An 18,949-nucleotide genomic window follows, 5' to 3' on the forward strand; every position below is an offset into this window, starting at 1 on the left:
TACATATCTATGTTGGAAATAAAGTGATTTGTTTTCTAAAATTGTTCTTTAGAGGATATGAGTTAAAATTTCCGTCTCCCTCTGTCTTCCTTTGTTTTAGGGACACAGAGTAGTAAAAATGTCTTCTAGTTGAGAAGCCTCCAGGCATCCGGCTGTCCAAGTAAGGGTGCACAGAGCGGTTTTGGAACAAGTTTGAATCAAGATTTGTCTAAATTCATATTAATTTACACCAAGTTTGTACCTTATATGTTCAGTTAAAGCACTTTGTTACAAAAAAGAACAACAAACTCTTGGCTTGAGACTGTAACATAAATCAGCAACATTTATAAATAATTCTAAACTTGCACTGCCTGGGTTCAAAACCAGCTCTGCCACTGACTATGTAGGTGTGTGACCTCGAGGAAGTTACTTAAACTTTATGCATCTTTAAAATACGGATCATAATTGGTCACTCCCTTATAGAATTGTTGACAGGTGTCAATTTGGAAATACATGTAAAAAAGGCCTGGGCCATAATAAGAGCTGAATAAATATCAGTAAACTTCTTAGTGCTGAATGTATTAACTGGTTTGGCAGAGGAGATGTACAGGAACCGAGAGTAAAAAATCTTGATTTTAAAAAAAAGAATTTCTTACAAGAATGGAAAAGATCAAGTCTGAAGATTCAAGAACAGCCCATCAGAATCAATTTGAATTTTCTCCCCCCCCCCCACTTTGACTAGATATTTAGCAGTTTTCTAAGATTTATTTTATAATTTGTAGTTTCATGGGCTTCTGGGCTCTAGTCTTCTCTACTTCTGCTCAGTGCTGAATCCTCAGTGCTAAGCAGAGACTCACAAATGACAAACATCATCACACCACTTAAATGGGGAAACCTGAGTGTTGCCAGGCCCGCAAGTTGGTGCTGTTGGTGCTGTTGAGGTTCTTGAGTTGGAGAGCCGGGTTTGGACTGGGGAGGGGGGTTACGACTCCTCCTTCGCCTCCTCAGTCAGCAACTCCGCCCCGCGCGCCAACCTCATCAGGCCTCTTAGCGCCTCGCTCTCACCAGTCCGCCCTTCCACCGGGTGTCTGAGCTGGGCGCAGGAGGCGGGCTCATCACTGACAGGCTGCGCCTCTGCAGCCAGAGGGAGGAGGGCGGGAGGGCGGGAAGGCGGGCGGAGGGGGAGGCGGGGACTACGCCGGGCGGTAGCTGGCGCTGAGCGCGGTGGGAGAGGACAGGGTACCCGGCTGGCTGGGCTGGCGGCCTCTGCCCGGAGCTCGGCGCCGCAGCCCTGCGCCTCTCCCGCCCTTGTCTCCGGCTCCGCGGCTCCAGGAACGGCGGAGGCGGCGAAGCCGTGAACCACCGGTAGGTTGCACGGGGAAGGCGATTCCGTCTGCAACCTTTTGTGCTGCAGAGAAAGGTGGTGGTGATGGGTGGGGGGGTGCCCCAGTAACCGATCCCGGGTGCCAGCCCCAGTCGCGGCGCCGCCCCTTCCTCCCTGCCTCGTGTCTGGGCCGGGCGCGCGGTGTCCGCGCGGTGCTGGGGATCCCGGCCGGGCAGGCCTCCGGGATAGGCGGCCTTAGTGACCCCCGGCCTCGGATGGCCAGTCCCTGGGCGCCGGAGCAGGGGCTGGGGTCTGGTGAACTGGGTGGGGCCCTTGCCGGGTGCGGTGAGCTTGCGGTTTCTTGGCACAGGGGTGGGGCCCGAGACACTGTGAGTGTGCAGTGCGTGTGAGTGAGTGTGCGGGGGCGTGCTCCCCGTGTGTGCGCTGCGTGCGCTCGCCGGAGAGCTGCGGGGACTCGGGGACTCGGCGACCCGGAGCGTCTCTCCCGCGGTGCTGCGGTGCGGAAGTCGGGGCGCGTTGGCGCGCGCACTCGCTGCTCCGACGCCCTGCCCGCGCCGCGGGGCAGCGGGCCTGGGGGCTTCATTGAGAAGTAGCTCTTCCCAGGGCCTGCTGCGCCTCTGGCCGCGTGCCCGGCCGCGCGCTGGGTGCGACTGCCCGGACCAGATAGGGCCTCCCGGCGAGCCTTGGCGGCCTTATCTCGCGGGCCCTCCTTGCCCGCGCTGCAATCTGGGGGGCGAGGCCGTTCGGGAGTCTGCGGTTCGCGCGTGCTGCGCGTGTGCCGGGGCGGCGGGGGCGAACGGGCCGGCCCTGGCCGGGAACGCGCGTGTGGATGGGCGCTGGGAGCTAGCCAGAACCGAAAGGGGCAGATGTCGTTGGGCATCGCCGCCCTCGCCCCACCTGTCGCGGGTGGACTTTGAGGCAGGTAGGAAGCGGAGGAAAGGGGTTTCCAGTAGGGCGTCAGTCAGACCTTGAGCAGGCGGTCCCATTGTGAAGCTGCCAAACTCTAGTGGTGGCATCTGCAAATCTGTGCCAGAAAGGAGAAGGGAACACGAAGGGAATGATGGCCCTGTCCTTTTCCCTTTGCAAGTGTTCCACGTCCTTAGGGTCTCCCTGTTTCTCCACCCACGCCAATTTCACCCAGTGGGTTGTGTCGAGCGAAGATGCTCAGCGTGTATGTGTGTGGCTGTGGTACTTAGGTGAAACGGGGGCTGGGAACTTTGTAATCATTTGAAGAATTGGAAAAATGGAGGCAGAAGCATTTCACTCCTAGCCGAAAGAACAATTCTTGCACAACATTTCTGACGTTACTAGACTCTTCCTTTTACATTGTTTTTCTTAGATGAGCCACCCTACAATTTAGAATTGTTGCTTTTTTTTTCTTTTAACGCTGTAGAGCAGGTTAGACACTGGGGACATAGAAATGATCTCTTCCCAAAGTTTATTTTCCTAATCATTTGAGAATACAGTATTGGTTATTATTGCAGAAGCTTTTGGTATTATAATTCAAAATCATAATTGATGCTTACGTAATTATGTTTAATGAATCTTTCACAGATTTCTCGGTGTACGCATTATAAACTTAAAAAAATGGCCAGGATGAAATATAAGGATTAATGAGCCCAGAGACCTCTTGATTTGATAAGAACTAACGTATAGAATGTATTTCTGCCAACAATTTATAGCAAATGAGACTGTTTAGTAGTAACTATTCCAGTATATAAGACAGAGGGTATGTATTGACCTTACATAAGGTCAGTGCATTTGTTTAGTTTTCCTGTGTAATTTTGTATACTTTGGAAAGCTATTGTACACATTAACCTTTAAAAGTATTTAGTGTGGTGGGAGTAATAAAACTTTATATACAGGATTTAAATTTTGTTTGCTGTATATATCCTACTGGGGAAAAGTCAGCTCTTGTACTCCAACTAGAACTCTTGGTTTCATCACTCTTCTATCAAAACAAGTTCCTGGTTTCAAGCTTCCGTGTGGAAGTTTAGCCAGTTTTTCTGTGTACACCTGTCCCATTTCTGTTATGTTTCCAGGGAGGCAAAGTTCTTGTAAAGACAGTTTGTAGACCTGCAGTTCTGGTTATCCTCCGTCATATTTGTAGTGAAACTGAATTTTTTTCTAAAAGAAAGGTGATTTCACCTAATGATAAAACATTGATAATTTAGCTTTAATTTCTACTTAGCAGAAGTATAAAGAAAGTGAACGCTGCACTTTAAGGGAGTTGCTATTAAAAGAACTGATATTAGAAAGAGAAACACATTTTTGTCTTACTGAGCCCATTAGGGGTTGTCTTACCACATTGGTAAGGTCAAGGATGGTTTCAGGAAAGTCACACCCTACTTCACTCTTTTTAAAACTTATTGATGGTTTAGTTCTTACGAGTTGCAAATGGAAAAGTAAGATTACTTTAAACTCTTACGATGAGCATGTAGGTACAGCAAAGCATTTTGTGTTCCTTGTGTGTGTTAAACCATTTTATTTCTGTTCAGAATTTTGTTACTTGAGAGATGTTTTGGATCTTCGCTCTTTTACTTGTTTTTAGAGTAATCTTTGAGACTAGTGGTTGCAAAATATTTTCATTAGTCTGAATGGGACTTTTGAAAATTGCTTTTTTCCCCCCTAAGTGCTTTTTCATTATTGGTCTCTCCTCAGATAGCCATTCTGAGAAATACTACCTGTTTCCATTTTTTTTCCTTCGTGTTTTGAGAGCTAGAATTAGAACCCATAACTTACACTCTACAATATTTTTTGCCTAAAATTTATCTTGCTTTCCATAATATAATCTCTGATGATTAGGGGACTTTATTTACCAAAGTTCACAAGAACTATGTGCTAGCCTTCATATTTATAACCTTATGATTTGGAAGTGATTGATTTTGTTAAATATTTTTCTTTTGGTATTTTGTTAGTATATCTATGCTGAAGCCTGAGTTTTGTGGCTTTTTTGTCTGTAGAGATTTTGTGTGGGCTTGAACATTTCCATATGGAGCTTTGTATGTTTTTGGAAAACCACTCCTTTCTCTGGGTTCCCAGTGCATTCAGGTTTACTGTTACATGTATTAAATTTTTGTATTTTCATGTCTGTCTGTCGTCTCCTCTTGACTGGCTTCAGGCTTCACTTTTTGTATTTGCCCCAGTGTCTGTACGATGTTGGGGCATAATAAGACTTGAAATATTGTTGCATGACTGAATGAGTAAATGACTAATTAAACGGCTGAGTGGATACACCCAGAGAAATGGTCCTTAAATCTGTATTTGCAACCATTATGCAAGCAGAGGTCCTTCCTCCCTCTTTCCCTTCCATTCTTAATCCATTGGCTTTCCATTGTTACAGGTTACTTTTGAGTAGGATAACAATATAGTGGCCAAACTGGGACACTTCTGAGACATACAGGGAGTGCTGTAAATAATTATGCCAGGGCACTGGGGGCTATGAACTGAGACATATAGCCACCCCACTTCTGAAGGACATCCTTTATTTACTTGTGACGTTTATCATCTTGCCTGAGAAATTTGATACTTGCTCCTTAACATTTGCAAACTTTTCTATTTGTAGATGCTTCATGCAGTCAACTGTTGGGTGTCCTTTGCTTAGTCACTTATGGTTCCCCAGTCCAGAGGCCTGTGGACAGCTCTTGGCCACGCTTAATTTTTGTTTTCATTGCTTACAGGGTATTGTCACAGGGCTTTACATTTGCTTCAGCTGCTTATAGCTGGAAGCATTATATGTATACTCTAGCCTTTGCTCTGTTTACTTCGGTCTCTTTTTCTATGCAGCATTTGGTCCATCTTGTAAGAAATTCACGTGAGTTCTTTGCGTTCTTGCTGTTTTTGAGAGGAGACCCATTGATATCTTGCCATGCCTTCATGTTCAAAACATTTGCCAGAATCAATTGCAAGTGTTAGAGATTTATAGATATTTTAAAAGTGTTCTAAAAATGTCATTTCAAAAGTATATTTTGGGAACTTTCATATTACAATGCGTTAGTTATTTCTAATGGGAGGTGGGGGTTACTATAATTTTTTATTGGGTTCCTTTTTAAAGAAGGAATATTCTTATACTAGTTTCTGGCCTTGTTCTTTTAATTTAAAAAATGTTCTCTTTTTCAACATCTTCATCATTTTCTTAGCCTTTGTGCACGGGTAGTAGGAAATTAATACACAAAATAGTAAGCAGAGTCAAAAATAGTAAAAAATGAGACATGGAACAGAGCTTCTGGGTTTCGCCCTGTGTCACTCACTGCCTTGGACTTTGTTTGTATTCTATTTCTGGCTTGGCACTGGCATAATAAGGATAATCAGTTACTACACTTTGTTTACTATGAAATTACCAGCCGTGCCCTAGACTTCAACATAAGCTCCAGTGCAAGAGTTAGATGATTTCTTTAAGGCTCCTCTGCTTTCAAATCTAGAGTGAAGTTTCATGTGTAAAGCAATGCCAGTGGGCTTTGGAGTCAGCTGGGTTGGGGCTCAGCTTCCTGCTCTGACTCTCAGATAATATTCATTGATCACATACTTTAGAGTGGGGATATGTTCCTCATGGAGTAGTAAAGATTAAATGGTATAAATTGCATATAGCTTTTGACATATAGAAAGTGCTCAAAAATACTAGTTTCTTTTTATTTTCCTTCTGCCTTAAAAAGTCCATTTACTTAAATATTAAATAAATCAACTTGAACTTTATGATGTTATTTGGGGAATTCTCAGGGGCGATTATATTAAATAAAAACTTTCATTGTTAGGTAAGCATTTTTGTGACATTGCGGTTCACTTTATGTTAAAACCTGAGGCTTCATTGGTGGAGTAGAACCAAGTCTTAATTATCTAGGTTTCTTGCTTACTCCATTTGAAAATAGTTTGTGGCGAAGAAATGAAAGGGAGTGTATCTGTTACATAAATCTAAAGAAGTTCCAAAGCTGAAACATGCTTCTCAGAATGACAGTTCTTGGTGCATTAACTACTTCCAGTTTCTCAAGCTATAAAAGCCAACACCTTTAATTCAGTGATTATCCAGTTTCCTTTGGACAAAACTCTTCTGGACTGGTAAGGAAAGTAATAAAGTGGCAAACTCGCATTTCCCCTTGCCCTTTGTATTCTATTGTACTGTTGCCACTTTTTTGGCCTCTGTGCACATATGTACATAAAATGTGTCCACTCAGTTCATTTGAATGCCTCACCACCACACCACTGAGTTAAACACAACAGAAAACCAAACAAAGGAACTTTTACAGGTGGAAAGGACTCTGGGGAGTTTTCGTGATCTCAAGAAATTAACCCAATTAACTGGGGAGGTAGGAGATAAAGATAGATTCTCTTACACCGTACCTCCCCAGGTAAGAAGGGAAGGCAGAAGAGATGCTAGAAGCATAAAGCAGTGTGATAACTCTAAAGAAGTGTTTTTTTCCCCTCAAGAGCCTTCCAATCATTTGCCCCAGGGCAGTCTTATGAAGGATTTTTATTGTTGCTATTTTATGGCTAAAATGAGTAGACACCAAAAATTAATTGCATAATAATAATATCACATCTGTAAAGGCTTTGCAGCATGCAGAACAGGTTCACCTACCTCTTCTCGTTTGATCCACAGAACAACTGTATGAGGGAGGAAGGATGCCATTGTCCTCTTTTTAAAGATTGCTATTTATACAAGGTCGCGAGGCAGAGTTCTTAGCAAGGCCAGGACTAAGGCCTGTTCTTTTGACCCCAACCTCAGCATTATTTTTTCCCATAGGATACATGAATAGGGCTAGCGGGGCGGAACCAACATTTAAAGCCCTAAGTTGTCTTGTCTATATTTAGCCCAGTTAGCTACCCATAGTCTCCAGGTAGAGTTTAAGCAACAGAACACAGAGGAACAAGTGTGGTAAAATGTTTGAGGTTTAAGTTAGCTGCATAAACTTACAATTACTTTAATTAAATTAATTAATATTGTATCCTATATAATCTGTACCTGGTGTTAGTACCTCCTAATAGTTTCATCCTGTTCTGCTGCTAGAATTGATATAATTGCTTCCTAAGTTGTGTTACTTGTTAAATTAAAGGTTTATTTTTGTATTTCATGTTTAGTATTTGGAGTAGAGCAGAAAAATTATTATGCCTGTGTTCCCTTGGGACTCCTTGGAAATTGTACAGTGACATCTTCTGGGATTTAGCCTGGTGAGTTCTATTTTGCTCTTTCTGTTTGTTAACCAGTAGTGTGAACATAATATCATTCTGTGTTTTAATGAATGCATAAACAGATAAGTGTCAAATATCAGTATATTATTGCAAATATGTATATATACACTACAATTATGAAATTTTTAATCGTGAGAACTCAAATTGTTGCAAAACGCTAACATTATATTTAAATTTTTTGACCTTTTGATTGAGTAGATTTTCCTTTGTTTATTCCTGTAAGATAAAGGAGGTTGTATGGAATAATATTTCAAAATATAGTAGTTAAGAGGTAGTTGCCCTATTTTCAGAGACATTTTAGTAAAAACATTAATTTCCAAAGATTGGCAAAATAATTTGCAAAATGTGCTAGTTGTGTGTTATCATACATAAAGAATGGCAAACAGGTGAGACTGAGAGGAGCATCATTTTCACTTAGTCAAATATCAGTTCACTGTAAGTGTGACATGCCTTTTATCACACCAGGAATTTGAACTGTTAAAAATATGCAGTGCTGTTGTCTTCCTTTCGTTGTCTTTTTTCAGTGTGTCATCTTTGTATCTGTGCTGACACAGTTGTTCTTGTGGCTCCAAGTCCTTGAAAGGGAAAAAAAAAAACTTTAATTGTGATCTTTAAAACTAGCGTTTTGAAAACTAGATTTGTATGAGTTCATGCTTTGGTATATCATCCTCCTTGGCCAGTATCTTTCTAGGTCCTTTGAATTACTTAGAGTGATCATAATCCTTGGGAAAAAATCTCAGGAAAAGTGATTTCCAGATTAGCAGTCAGCAGCAGAATAATTCAAAGGAGCGATGGGGAAAACCAAACACTTTTGCTTGTTAAGTAGATATAGCCAATCAGACTTATGAAAATACATTTTAAAACATTGGAAAAATGGAAACATTAATTAAATTTTCAGTTTTGAAGAAAAGAGCAAGAAGTTTGCAACCATAAATACAAAGAAAGTACTTTTGAGGATGTTGAATAAGAATGTGGCTGGGTCACTAACTTATGCAGGACAAAATTTGGTCCTCCAATTTTTAAAATTCTTCAAATTGTATGTTCTCAGAATCAGAAGGAATCTTAATGGTCGTCCAGTCTATGAACACCTTACATGGCAAGTGACTCACCACCTCTCAAGTTGGTTCATTTCCCTTTTTGCAGCTCTGCTAGAATGTCCTTTTATTTATATATTTATCTATAACTATGTATGGATACATATGTACACATGGAAAGATATAGATACACACATTCCTGTAGCCACAGGAATATAAAATTTGGAGGACCATCAGACACTTGGAAATATGTGAGAGATACAATTTATGCACAGTAAAGTTCACCACTTTAAGTATATAGTTTGTTGAGTTTTGACAAATGTATCTAGTTGTGTAATGACCACTACAGTGAATATATAGAATATTTTCATCACCCCCACCCCAAAATTTCCTTGTATCCCTTGTAGTCTGTCCCCTCCTCCCAGCCCCCATCCTTGACAGTCACTGATTGATTGCTGTCCCAATAGTTTTGCCTTTTCCATGTCACGTTAGTAGAATCACACAGTAGGTAGCATTTTCTGTCTGCTTCTTTCATTTGGTATCCTAACTTGCTCCTTTTCATTGCTGAGCAGTATTTTATTATATGGGTGGAGCGAGTACAGTTTCTGTTTCCATTTCCCTGTTGGTGGACATTTGCATTGTTTCCAGATATTGAATGAAGCTGCTATAAACATGTTCAGGTCTTTGTGTGAACATATTTTCATGTTTCCTAGGTAAATACCTACAAGTAGGGTAGGTGGATTGTTTAATGAGTATTCATTTAAGTTTATAAGAAATTGCCAAACTGTTTCCCAAAGTGGCTATACCTGATGAAGGCTTCTAAGAAGCTAAAATAACTATACCAAAGTGTATGCAAATGAAGGAACTCAATTCACATTCAGCACAGGTTTATTTTTATTTTATGTCCATTTTTAACAAGTTTGGTTAGCAGATTTTTTTTTTTTTATAGCCCACAATGGAGTAGCAACAGTAAACTAGAAGGCTTTAGGGAAAGTTTGGAAGCAGACCAGAATGATATTCACTAATATGACTATAATTATGGATTTTTAAAAAGGGCAGAAATTTACAGGGGTGAAATTTTTTTATCTGATAAGTTCTGACAAGTTCCCAGACATGTCTGCATATTAGAGTCACCTGGGGATCTTTTAGAACTTTCAGACCCCAGGCTACACCCCAAATGAAAAAAATCATAAACCTGTGGATAGAGCGCAGACATCAGTATTTTTTGAAGCTCCTTGAATGATGTCAGTGTGTAGACAGGTTTGCCACCACATGCTAGAAGCATACCGTGTTTCCCCGAAAATAAGACCTAACTGGGAAATAAGCCCTAGCATGATTTTTCAGGAGGACAGCCCCTGAACATAAGCCCAAATGTCTTTTGGAGTACAGTGTAAGCCCTGGTCTTATTTTTGGGGAAACACGGTAGCATGATGAAATAGAAGGAGCATTGAACTTGGAGCCAGGCGACTGGGATTGCCTGCATGGCCCCTCCCTTTGTGGCTTCAGTGCCGTCTTCTGTACAATCAGAGCGTCCAGGAAGGTGAACTCCAAGATGATTCTGCATTAAAATTAGGCGATTCTAGATATTATTAGACAGATAATAGCCATGCTTAGGAGACTCTATTTCCAAAGGAATGGCTCTGTTCTGAATGGTATGTTTCAGGTACCCCTTGAAAAGAATTTTATTCACTTGACATTTTTGTTCTGTCTATTTAGACGTTATGCTATATCTGTTTTCTCTTAAATGGTATTGCTGTATGTTTCTAAAAACAGTTCAAGCATATGGAGCAGTGTTTTGATTGCTGAGGGTGACTTTTTTTTGATAAGCTTGATTAAAAAAAATTCCCAGAATGCAGTACTTCTCAAAAGAATTCTTTGTATAGCAGTTGTGAAACTTATCAGCTATTTTCAGAGCTGGTCTAAGGAGCTAAAGCATTTAGGTTATATTTTCAAAATGTTGCTCCCTTTGCCAAATGTATGAGAAGTTTGGCCTCTGGAGAGTGTTCAAAACTGAGCAGATTCCATATAGGTCACCGTGTTTTGAATATGCTCTTCTCGGTGCGCTGGGATCCCCTGCATGCGTGTTGTGGTTTGGGCCTTTTTGCTTTAGTTTTAGCCAAAATTCATAATTGCATGCTGTACCCAGTGTTTTTAAAATGTACACTGTGTATATTTTTCAGGTGAATATTAAAGTGCTACCTTGTCAGGTGTTGTCTAATTTGAATCCTCTTGTATTTCAAAGAAATACAGTGGTGCCTATGACATTTCCAGGTCTTTCATGTGCTCTATTAAGTATATGTCAGTGCCAGTGTTACTGATTGGGTTGTGAGAGAATTAGATATTCAAGACCCTTAGGTGTTATTTAAAAAAAATTATATTTGTTCCTGGTACTTGTTTCAGAAACTCAGGTTTCAAAGCATTGTTCAACTAGAAGTTGACTATTCTTGTTGCATTTTCTGTTCTAGACTCTTGTAGCTACTGAAATTTTGCTGCTTCTGTTATTATGACATTTTTTTTTTTTCTGTTTTCTGCTTCTAGTCTTTAGTTTTGCTTTAAAGTATATCTGAAAGGCATTGATGGAAGCAATAAGGGTGTTGCTGGTTTCTGGTTTTCCGTGCTCTGCAATGCGGAAGTTGGCATTGGACCTGAATTAACCTGGACCTGATTTCTCAGTTCACATTTATTTTTATTGATGTGGTGGGAATGGTGCCTGTTTCACATACCTACGATATGTATGAAAGTGCTTTGTTGTCATTTATCTTAGAAATATGCTTTTTTTGTTACAAGATTTATTTGAGGATATGGAACACAATGTTTAGTCATGAATAGGTTGGTTGAAAATAACAAACCCACAAGCAGATTTTTCATGGTAAAATAAAAAGAATGTACTGCTCACCACAGACCATCTCCAGTTCTAGTCATGAGAGCCAAGTTTCCTGATGAATGACTTTTAGTAAGAAACTTTTCAATGCAAAATACTGACCATCCATATATCAAGATATGTTGACTGTGAGACTCGCTCAGTCTTTATTGTTTTTAGCATCACCCTTTTTTGTGTGTAGATTTCTGGAATTAGAAAGTACCTAGACTATCCGCCGTAGGACAGTACCTGCACCACTTCGGCCCATTTAAAAGATAAGCTGAGCTGGTAGCACCAAGGTTGCTGGTTCGATACCTGCATGGGCTCGTGTGAGTTGCGCCCTCCTTCAAAAAAAGAAATAAAACAACAAATAAATGAATAAAGAAATAAAAATGTTTGTAAAAGATAACCTGAAAAAGTTAATTCTATAACTGCTGCTCTCAGGACCGTACTCCAGTATTTAAATCTAGTCAGGAAATTCTCAGGAATTTAACAGCATAAAAAGTTTTGTTTTCAGTCACGTTGAAGAATGGAAGGTATGCTGCTTAGTCAGCATTCCACCCAGCTGAAACTGAAATATTTGCCAATCAGTGCTCTCTTTCTTCTCTGAAAACCAGCCGCCACCAAGGTTTCTTAGTTCCACACAATAGATGTTCTTTAGAAACGCAATATATAGGTAAAAAGGAAAAGACAAACAAAAAAATCTAAGCAATTTGCAAAAGTCCTTGTTGCACCATTCACATTCCTACTTAAATATCAAGATCTGAAGATGTTCTTGTATATATGACAATACACTGTAGAGATCAATGAAACCATCCAAAAGATCTATTTTGCGACTGTGCCATTGCTTGGAGTAGAAGTGCTGATGTTTTATAGCTAAAAAGTACAAACAATTTTCCACCCTTAGACTTACTCATTAGAAGTTCCGCATGTAACAGCTATATATGCAATATATGTAAAATGAACATTTTCATATTTGAGTGCAGTGAGACTATCATTCAGAAATTTTACATAGAGGCTTGACCTGAGTTACTAGGTTAAAGATTTGTGTTAGAGGACAGTAGAAATGCTTATTTCGTTAACTTTCTGGTTAAGTAGTGTTTTCTATAAGGGAGTACGTTTACATCAGCAAAGCATGTAAGTTTTTTACACCAGGCTGCTTGGTTGAAATTTCCAGAGCTCTTAAACCACATCTACTTAACGATGCAGGTTGTCTATCAAGTAGATGCCTGAAGATTCTGCTGGAAACGTAACCAGTGATAGTTACTCATCTAACAGTAGTGTCTGTTTCACGTCACATCTGATTTTGACCTTTATATGTTGCCTCACTCCACTCTTCTAATTTTCTAGGTACTTATTTTCTAGCTAATACATAATTTCTGCCTTTTTTCTCTCAAGACTTTGTATTCTACCATCCTTTATCCTCAACCCCTAGAGATTCTAAGAATTCCTGATGGCCTGCCTTGATGCAACATGATTGGCTTAGTGTGGGAACAAATTTTTGACCTATTGCTCACAGAAGCCTTTGCCCACTCTTCTTTACTGTGACTTTGTACACTATTAGCTTGCTTAGCACTGTTTATCCCTCACAGGCAAAAATGATGACTTTCGGCCTACCCTCAGTTTTCAGTTTTACCCAGTTCAGGGTGGGTAGGGTGTGAATTCATGGATTGCAGGAGGTTTATAATATAGCAAATGGGAATGCAGTAAGGTGGCTGCTGGAGATGCGTGGACTGTCGTGGACTGCCAGATTTGCAAGAGACCTAGACCAGTGTGTCACGTCATGTGACTGATTGCTTGAGTGTTACCTCCTGGGTAACTCTACTTGGGTGGGGCCCCCACTATGTGTGTATGCTCCATTTCCTCCACAGCCCTACTTCCTTTGGCCTCACTGACCCTCCTCTCTCCTTGTCTTTTCAGAATGAAGTGTCAGAGAATCACTTCCTGCCTGTAGCTGCCTGTCAGGTTAGGTAGGTTGGAGGCCTTCTATAAGCTGTGCTCTTGTGCTCTTTCTGGGCTACAGAATTAGTGAGAAAGGAAGGATTAGTTTGTCATTTGGCTTAAACATTTGTTTGTTCAGCCTAAAATTTGATGAAGCGTCATATAGCCCTCTGCAGTTTATTAGATGAGAAATCTTTCGGTTTTTGTATGCATATCAAAGTAGCTGGTAGTCACCTACTATTTTTATCCTCTCTATAGACATATAAACTACACAAATACAAATTTATGTTTATATGCATAAAATAGAATAAAGCCAATTACTTTAAATCTGGAAGGGTTGAGGGGCTAAGGTATTTTGGTTAAATTAAAATTGGAAATAGTCTAAGACTTAGAGTACAAAGTAAGTAAAACTAGTGATCCCTTTAGTAATTGTTTGATCTCAGGAATCGTTATTAATGTTAGTTTTCATTTGTGCTATAGATGAGGACTGTGATGAGGACAGGATGGTCTCTGGTAACTTCATAGTCTTGGTTTATTTTCTAATGAAAGAAATGTAGCATGTAAATGAAGGAAGAAGTTTGTGGCTTTTCTGTAGCTCCTTCATTTTACATGAATACCCAAACATCAGGACGTGCTTCAGTTAGGGAAAGGTTTTACCAAAGGAGTCATACGACTGTTTCATATAATAGCCATTTCCAATAAATATTTCATCTTAAAATCAGTTATTTGACATAATTTTGCTTAGTGATCTGAGATACTTAAAACTGTGTTATCTACTTCTAGATGAGAATCAAGTAGCAATAAATTTTCTCAAATGACATTGGAACTCAGTTTCCCTTAGTATTTTATATTTCAAAATTGTATGTGTCTGCAGCTTTCGAGGAACCTGGCCATTATTTGTGTTACTTCTTGTCAGTGGGGCTTTCCGAACTATGTAATGCGATCATTATAATGAATAATATTAGTATTCATTATGAATTGTTGTTGTGCCATTTACTCAACTATTCAAAAGTGCAGTGTCTTAGATGGTATATTTATGGTTAAATAGTCAAATAAAATAACGTCTGATATCTTTCATGTTTAGTATTAAAAATGACCTGATCTGTTGGATTTAGGGTTCACTTTTAAACTACAAAAATGGTTTTCTTTAAATAATTCATTGGGGATCTTCAGGTAGGAACATTTACAATGTTTGGGGGAAACTTCCCTTAAGAAAGACTCTTCCATACTGTAAGAAAAAAGTTTTAGGCCTAAATTGGATGCTTTGCAGAAATGGATCAGCTTTTATCTTTTATTATATGCCCCTTAAACACAGTTGAAAAGAATTGCAGGTGGAAGAGCTGAGCACATATTTTAAATTAAATGATGGGCAATGTAAAGATTAATTTTCATGTCAGAAAGATTTTGTGGATTCTTGTGAAAATGTGTATGATTATTTTTACTTGCTTGATGTTGAGATCTGTATTTGATTTGCTTAATATTGCGTCAAGGAATAAACTTTGTATGATTGCATGGAGCACTGTATTGAGAGAAGTGTTGTTTTCTGCTGGCTTCTCCTTCTGAACTCCCTTTGAGTGATACTCCAGACTTTAATTTAATCTGCCTTTGAGTTCTTGAAGGCAGCGAAGTGGTAGTCATTTCATGCCTGCTCTGGAACATTAAATAGAGATAGATAAAAATCTGTCAGTTGTACATTGGCTGTTTTTCAAGGCCAGTGTTATTTCATGGTCCCTAAGCGTCCTAAAATGACCCAGCTTGGCCCAAGGTTCTGCGCGTTCCACTCTTCTAATCTGTCTGTCTACTTTTAGGAGTGTGCAGACTGGTGCCTAAAATGGAAGTAGATGTTAATGGAGAGTCCAGAAGTGCCCTGAGCACCCTGCCCTTGCCCGTGGCCGAGGGGAGCTCCCCAGGAAGGGTGGAGGCAGAGAAGCCCCGCTGCTCCAGCACGCCATGCTCCCCGATGCGCCGGACTGTGTCAGGCTACCAGATCCTGCACATGGACTCGAACTATCTGGTGGGCTTCACGACTGGTGAGGAACTCCTGAAGTTAGCTCAGAAGTGCACGGGAGGGGAAGAGAGTAAGGGCGAAGCCGTGCCTTCCTTGCGCTCCAAACAGCTGGATACAGGACTTGCCCGTTCCTCTCGTTTGTATAAAACCAGGAGTAGGTACTACCAGCCGTACGAGATTCCAGCTGTCAATGGCAGGAGGCGAAGGCGGATGCCCAGCTCAGGAGACAAGTGCACTAAATCTTTACCGTATGAACCTTATAAGGCCCTCCACGGGCCCCTGCCTCTGTGTCTTCTTAAAGGTAAGAGGGCTCACTCCAAATCTCTGGACTACCTCAATCTAGATAAAATGAACATCAAGGAGCCGGCGGACACAGAAGTGCTACAGTACCAGCTGCAACACCTCACGCTCAGAGGGGACCGTGTGTTTGCTCGGAATAACACATGAATGACCTGCAGAGTGTAAACCAGTTGAGGTCAGCCTGCACTGGGCTAGAAGAACCCACTGTTGTGCTCTGTACAGGACTCTTCATGTCATAGATGGTTATATCAGCTAAGTGCTCCAGGAACATAACAATTGTTTGGGTCAAATTTTGGATACAGAAATGAAATCACAGGTACTGGGGGGGAAATTCTAGAGCACGCAACTGCAAAGAAAGCAGAATGTTGACCATTAGTTTCTGTGGCTTTTGAGCTAGGATAAAAGGCTCTGGTACCGCGGGATCATCTATGATTCTGGCGCTCGAATTGGGAATGTTATCTGCTTGGTTGTTGCTGACTTGGTCTGGTTGATTAGAAATTTATATCTTAAGTACTCAAGTACTTCTTTAATCTCTGTATTTTACTATAAAATGTATGTAATGATTTGTTTTATGAAATTTAGAACTTGAACATTGCTGAATTGGACCACTTTTTATTTTTAAATATTGAGTTTAAATATTTTATAACTGGTTTTGCACTGAAAAAAATTAACATTGCAGATTGACAAGAGAATAATGTTTCTTCACTTGCCTCAATAATATTATTGAGCAATGAATTTTTTAATTTCCGCATGGAAAATTATTGATCTCTATGGCTGTAAGATATTTCTTTATAGCGTTATTAACGTGTGTCTTAATAAAACTCAATTTGGGATACAAAGTATTTATTTTACAATGGGTCGGGGGAAGCTTTTCCAGGAAGTTTCCAACATGAAGTTTTCGTAAGTTGAAAAAGTTTCCTTCGTGCTTATTTTCTAATTTAAAATTCATCTGGAACTTTAAAATGGAAAGGATTCTTTTAGTTGTGGATTCTAGGCATAATACTAATTGCATCTGAATGTTCTATAAGTGAATGGAACTTTAGTAGAGGAACTCATGATTTCTACTATTGAATGCTTAACCGAAGTATGAAGTGACACCAGTCAGCATGGCATCGGGTCATTCCAGTTTTAGTTTGGTGCAGCACAAGCACTCGTTGAAATTCCAGTTTCTAGGATTAGTATAGGAGCCTAAAGTGCTTCTACAGTTTTAATAGGTTAATCCTGGATTACTTAACAATTTATGTCAATTGCACTGGTTTAATTTGTTGCTAAAGAGATATTACCCTGGCTTTAGTAACAAATACAGCTGAACTATTCTTGAATATATTTTGGAAAAAAAAAAAAAGTATGTAACTTAACCTTTTGTAAAAGTTTCTATTTCTTCTATTTGACTCTTGAAGGTGCAATTTATTACTGAATTGGCATTTCTGGCAGCATAGAACTGCTTATTTTAAATTTTATTTCAGAGGCTGTGAGTTTCTTAGGTGTTAGCAATCTTGCTTATAAAATAAGAACACCTTTTAATTCAGTGGGTCATTCCTGGTGCAGTTGTGACTTTTCTTTCGCCAGAATAAATGGCAAACTATTTAGAGCAGAATAAGTATTAGGAAACCCTAGGAACACTTAATCAACATTTATTATGCTTTCATTGAGGCAAACCATGTGAAAGAACCTTGGCCCATGTCTTACTAAGCTGATCGGATTTCTTAGTGGGCTGGAAATTTTCAGCTGTTGATATTTTAAAGTAAATTGCACCTTTGTAACATAGTGTATTGACTAATGATCACTAAGATGAACTATATCTATATAGTCATTAGTTTGACAAGAAATAGAATCCTGTCAGATGCCAAAGAGTTGGGATTTTTACTTTTAATGATTAAACATCGTTATTTATTGATGATTTACCCTGTGGAACTGTGTTATTTCTAACTATGAAATAAAAGGGTGATGTAAACACACATTGTTGTGTGATGCTTTAAACGAGGTTCACCATGAATAGGCTAGTTCCTGTTCAAGAATTCCACCTAAGCACTTATTTTTAGGCCCCACTTTTGTTTAAAAAAAAAAAAAAATTACTTTTGGTGCTCATTCCCATTTCAAGGTAAAAGATGTATTCATGACAATGACATGTATTCATTCCCTTACGAAACACAACTGTGTACCTGTGAGATCTGTCCCTGCCTATGCACCTAAATAATTTCTTGAGCTAAATAAAAAATGTAGCTTTTTGTTTTGTTTTGTTTTGTTTTTACTTGAAGACAGATGAAACTCTGTTGCAGAAAATGAAGGGTGAAAAGTTGGAAACATGGCCTATTTGCTGTTGTCTGCCTGGTAAAGATATGTAATTTTAAGTTTTCTTTCCTAGAAAGAAAGTTTCAAAACTCATGGGCAGTAAGTTTTCAAAATGTGTTTGTCAAGCCCCTTCATTAATGAATTCTTGCGTTCTCTGCACTCCGTGGTCTTGTTCTCCAAGAAAAAAGGTTAGGCTGGATCTCTTTTAGCTAAAAAAATAAAAAAAATCCCATTTCCTCTTTTCCTCTAGTCTTTTAATATGTTCTATTTTTGAACTCTTTTTATTCTTTTTAAATTCAGTTTAATTTAATATTCCATAGTACATGGGGCACACTTTTGGCCATATCTACCTGATGATGTTATCTTATAGTGCTTGCTTTGCCCTCACATTGCAGTACCACGTAACATCAAATTTCTCTTCTTTTTTCAGAAATACCATGTTTTAGAGGATCAGCAGAGGCAGGAAGTAGCAATAGAATTTCAGTCCTGCCTCACTCTGAGGTGAGCGCTCTTGCTCCTCTGACTTCTGGCCAGCTGCATATGTATTCCAGGGCTCCAGTAGTCTGCAGTCAGGGAAGAAAAGACTACAGGGAGGAATTAAAATGTAAACTCACTCCGAACCCGCGGGTCTTCTGGGCTCTGTCCTGCCCATCAAGCCCTGTCTGTGGCTCTCACTTAGGCCCTGTAAGTCCCGTGTGTGGATCACTTTTTTCTTCTTTGAGATGTTTTCTTTTCAATGATTTCAATATTTGCGGTTTCGGGAAGCTCTTAGAAGATTCTAAAACTTCCTTTAAAAGGCAAATTGGTGTTTCACTAAAGAAAGAATATTTTTTGAGATCTTGAGAAAAGCAACCAATTTTCACTTATGTTCTCATTCTTGCTTTTATCTCGGAAAGGCTTTTATTCCATTACAACCACTGAAATTTTGTTTTAAAGGGAATTTTTAAATGACCCTGGCCTAAGTGCTTTGTTCTCAGTCAGAGAAAGTAGGAGGAGAGACTGTCAAG

General features: G+C 39.7%; 1 protein-coding gene across 7 annotated transcripts; it reads left to right on the forward strand.

The window, feature by feature from the left end:
* Window positions 1-1,117: 1,117 nt before the first annotated feature.
* On the forward strand, window positions 1,118-17,878 carry MACIR (macrophage immunometabolism regulator). 7 transcript variants are annotated; one of them, XM_019727976.3, is made up of 4 exons: window positions 1,118-1,344; window positions 7,397-7,486; window positions 13,322-13,371; window positions 15,151-17,878. In XM_019727976.3, exon 4 carries the CDS (start codon window positions 15,174-15,176, stop codon window positions 15,795-15,797), a length of 624 nt encoding a protein of 207 aa, XP_019583535.1. In that variant the 5' UTR covers window positions 1,118-1,344; window positions 7,397-7,486; window positions 13,322-13,371; window positions 15,151-15,173; the 3' UTR covers window positions 15,798-17,878. The 7 variants fall into 7 exon arrangements, with proteins under 7 accessions (XP_019583535.1, XP_074184729.1, XP_019583533.1 ...); XM_074328627.2 differs by lacking the exon at window positions 1,118-1,344 and adding an exon at window positions 1,674-2,246; XM_074328626.2 differs by lacking the exon at window positions 1,118-1,344 and adding an exon at window positions 2,261-6,376.
* Window positions 17,879-18,949: the final 1,071 nt, after the last annotated feature.

The sequence above is a fragment of the Rhinolophus sinicus genome, chromosome 3 (assembly GCF_057876585.1).
Source record: "Rhinolophus sinicus isolate RSI-liver-muscle chromosome 3, RSI-T2T, whole genome shotgun sequence".
Lineage (NCBI taxonomy): Eukaryota > Metazoa > Chordata > Mammalia > Chiroptera > Rhinolophidae > Rhinolophus > Rhinolophus sinicus.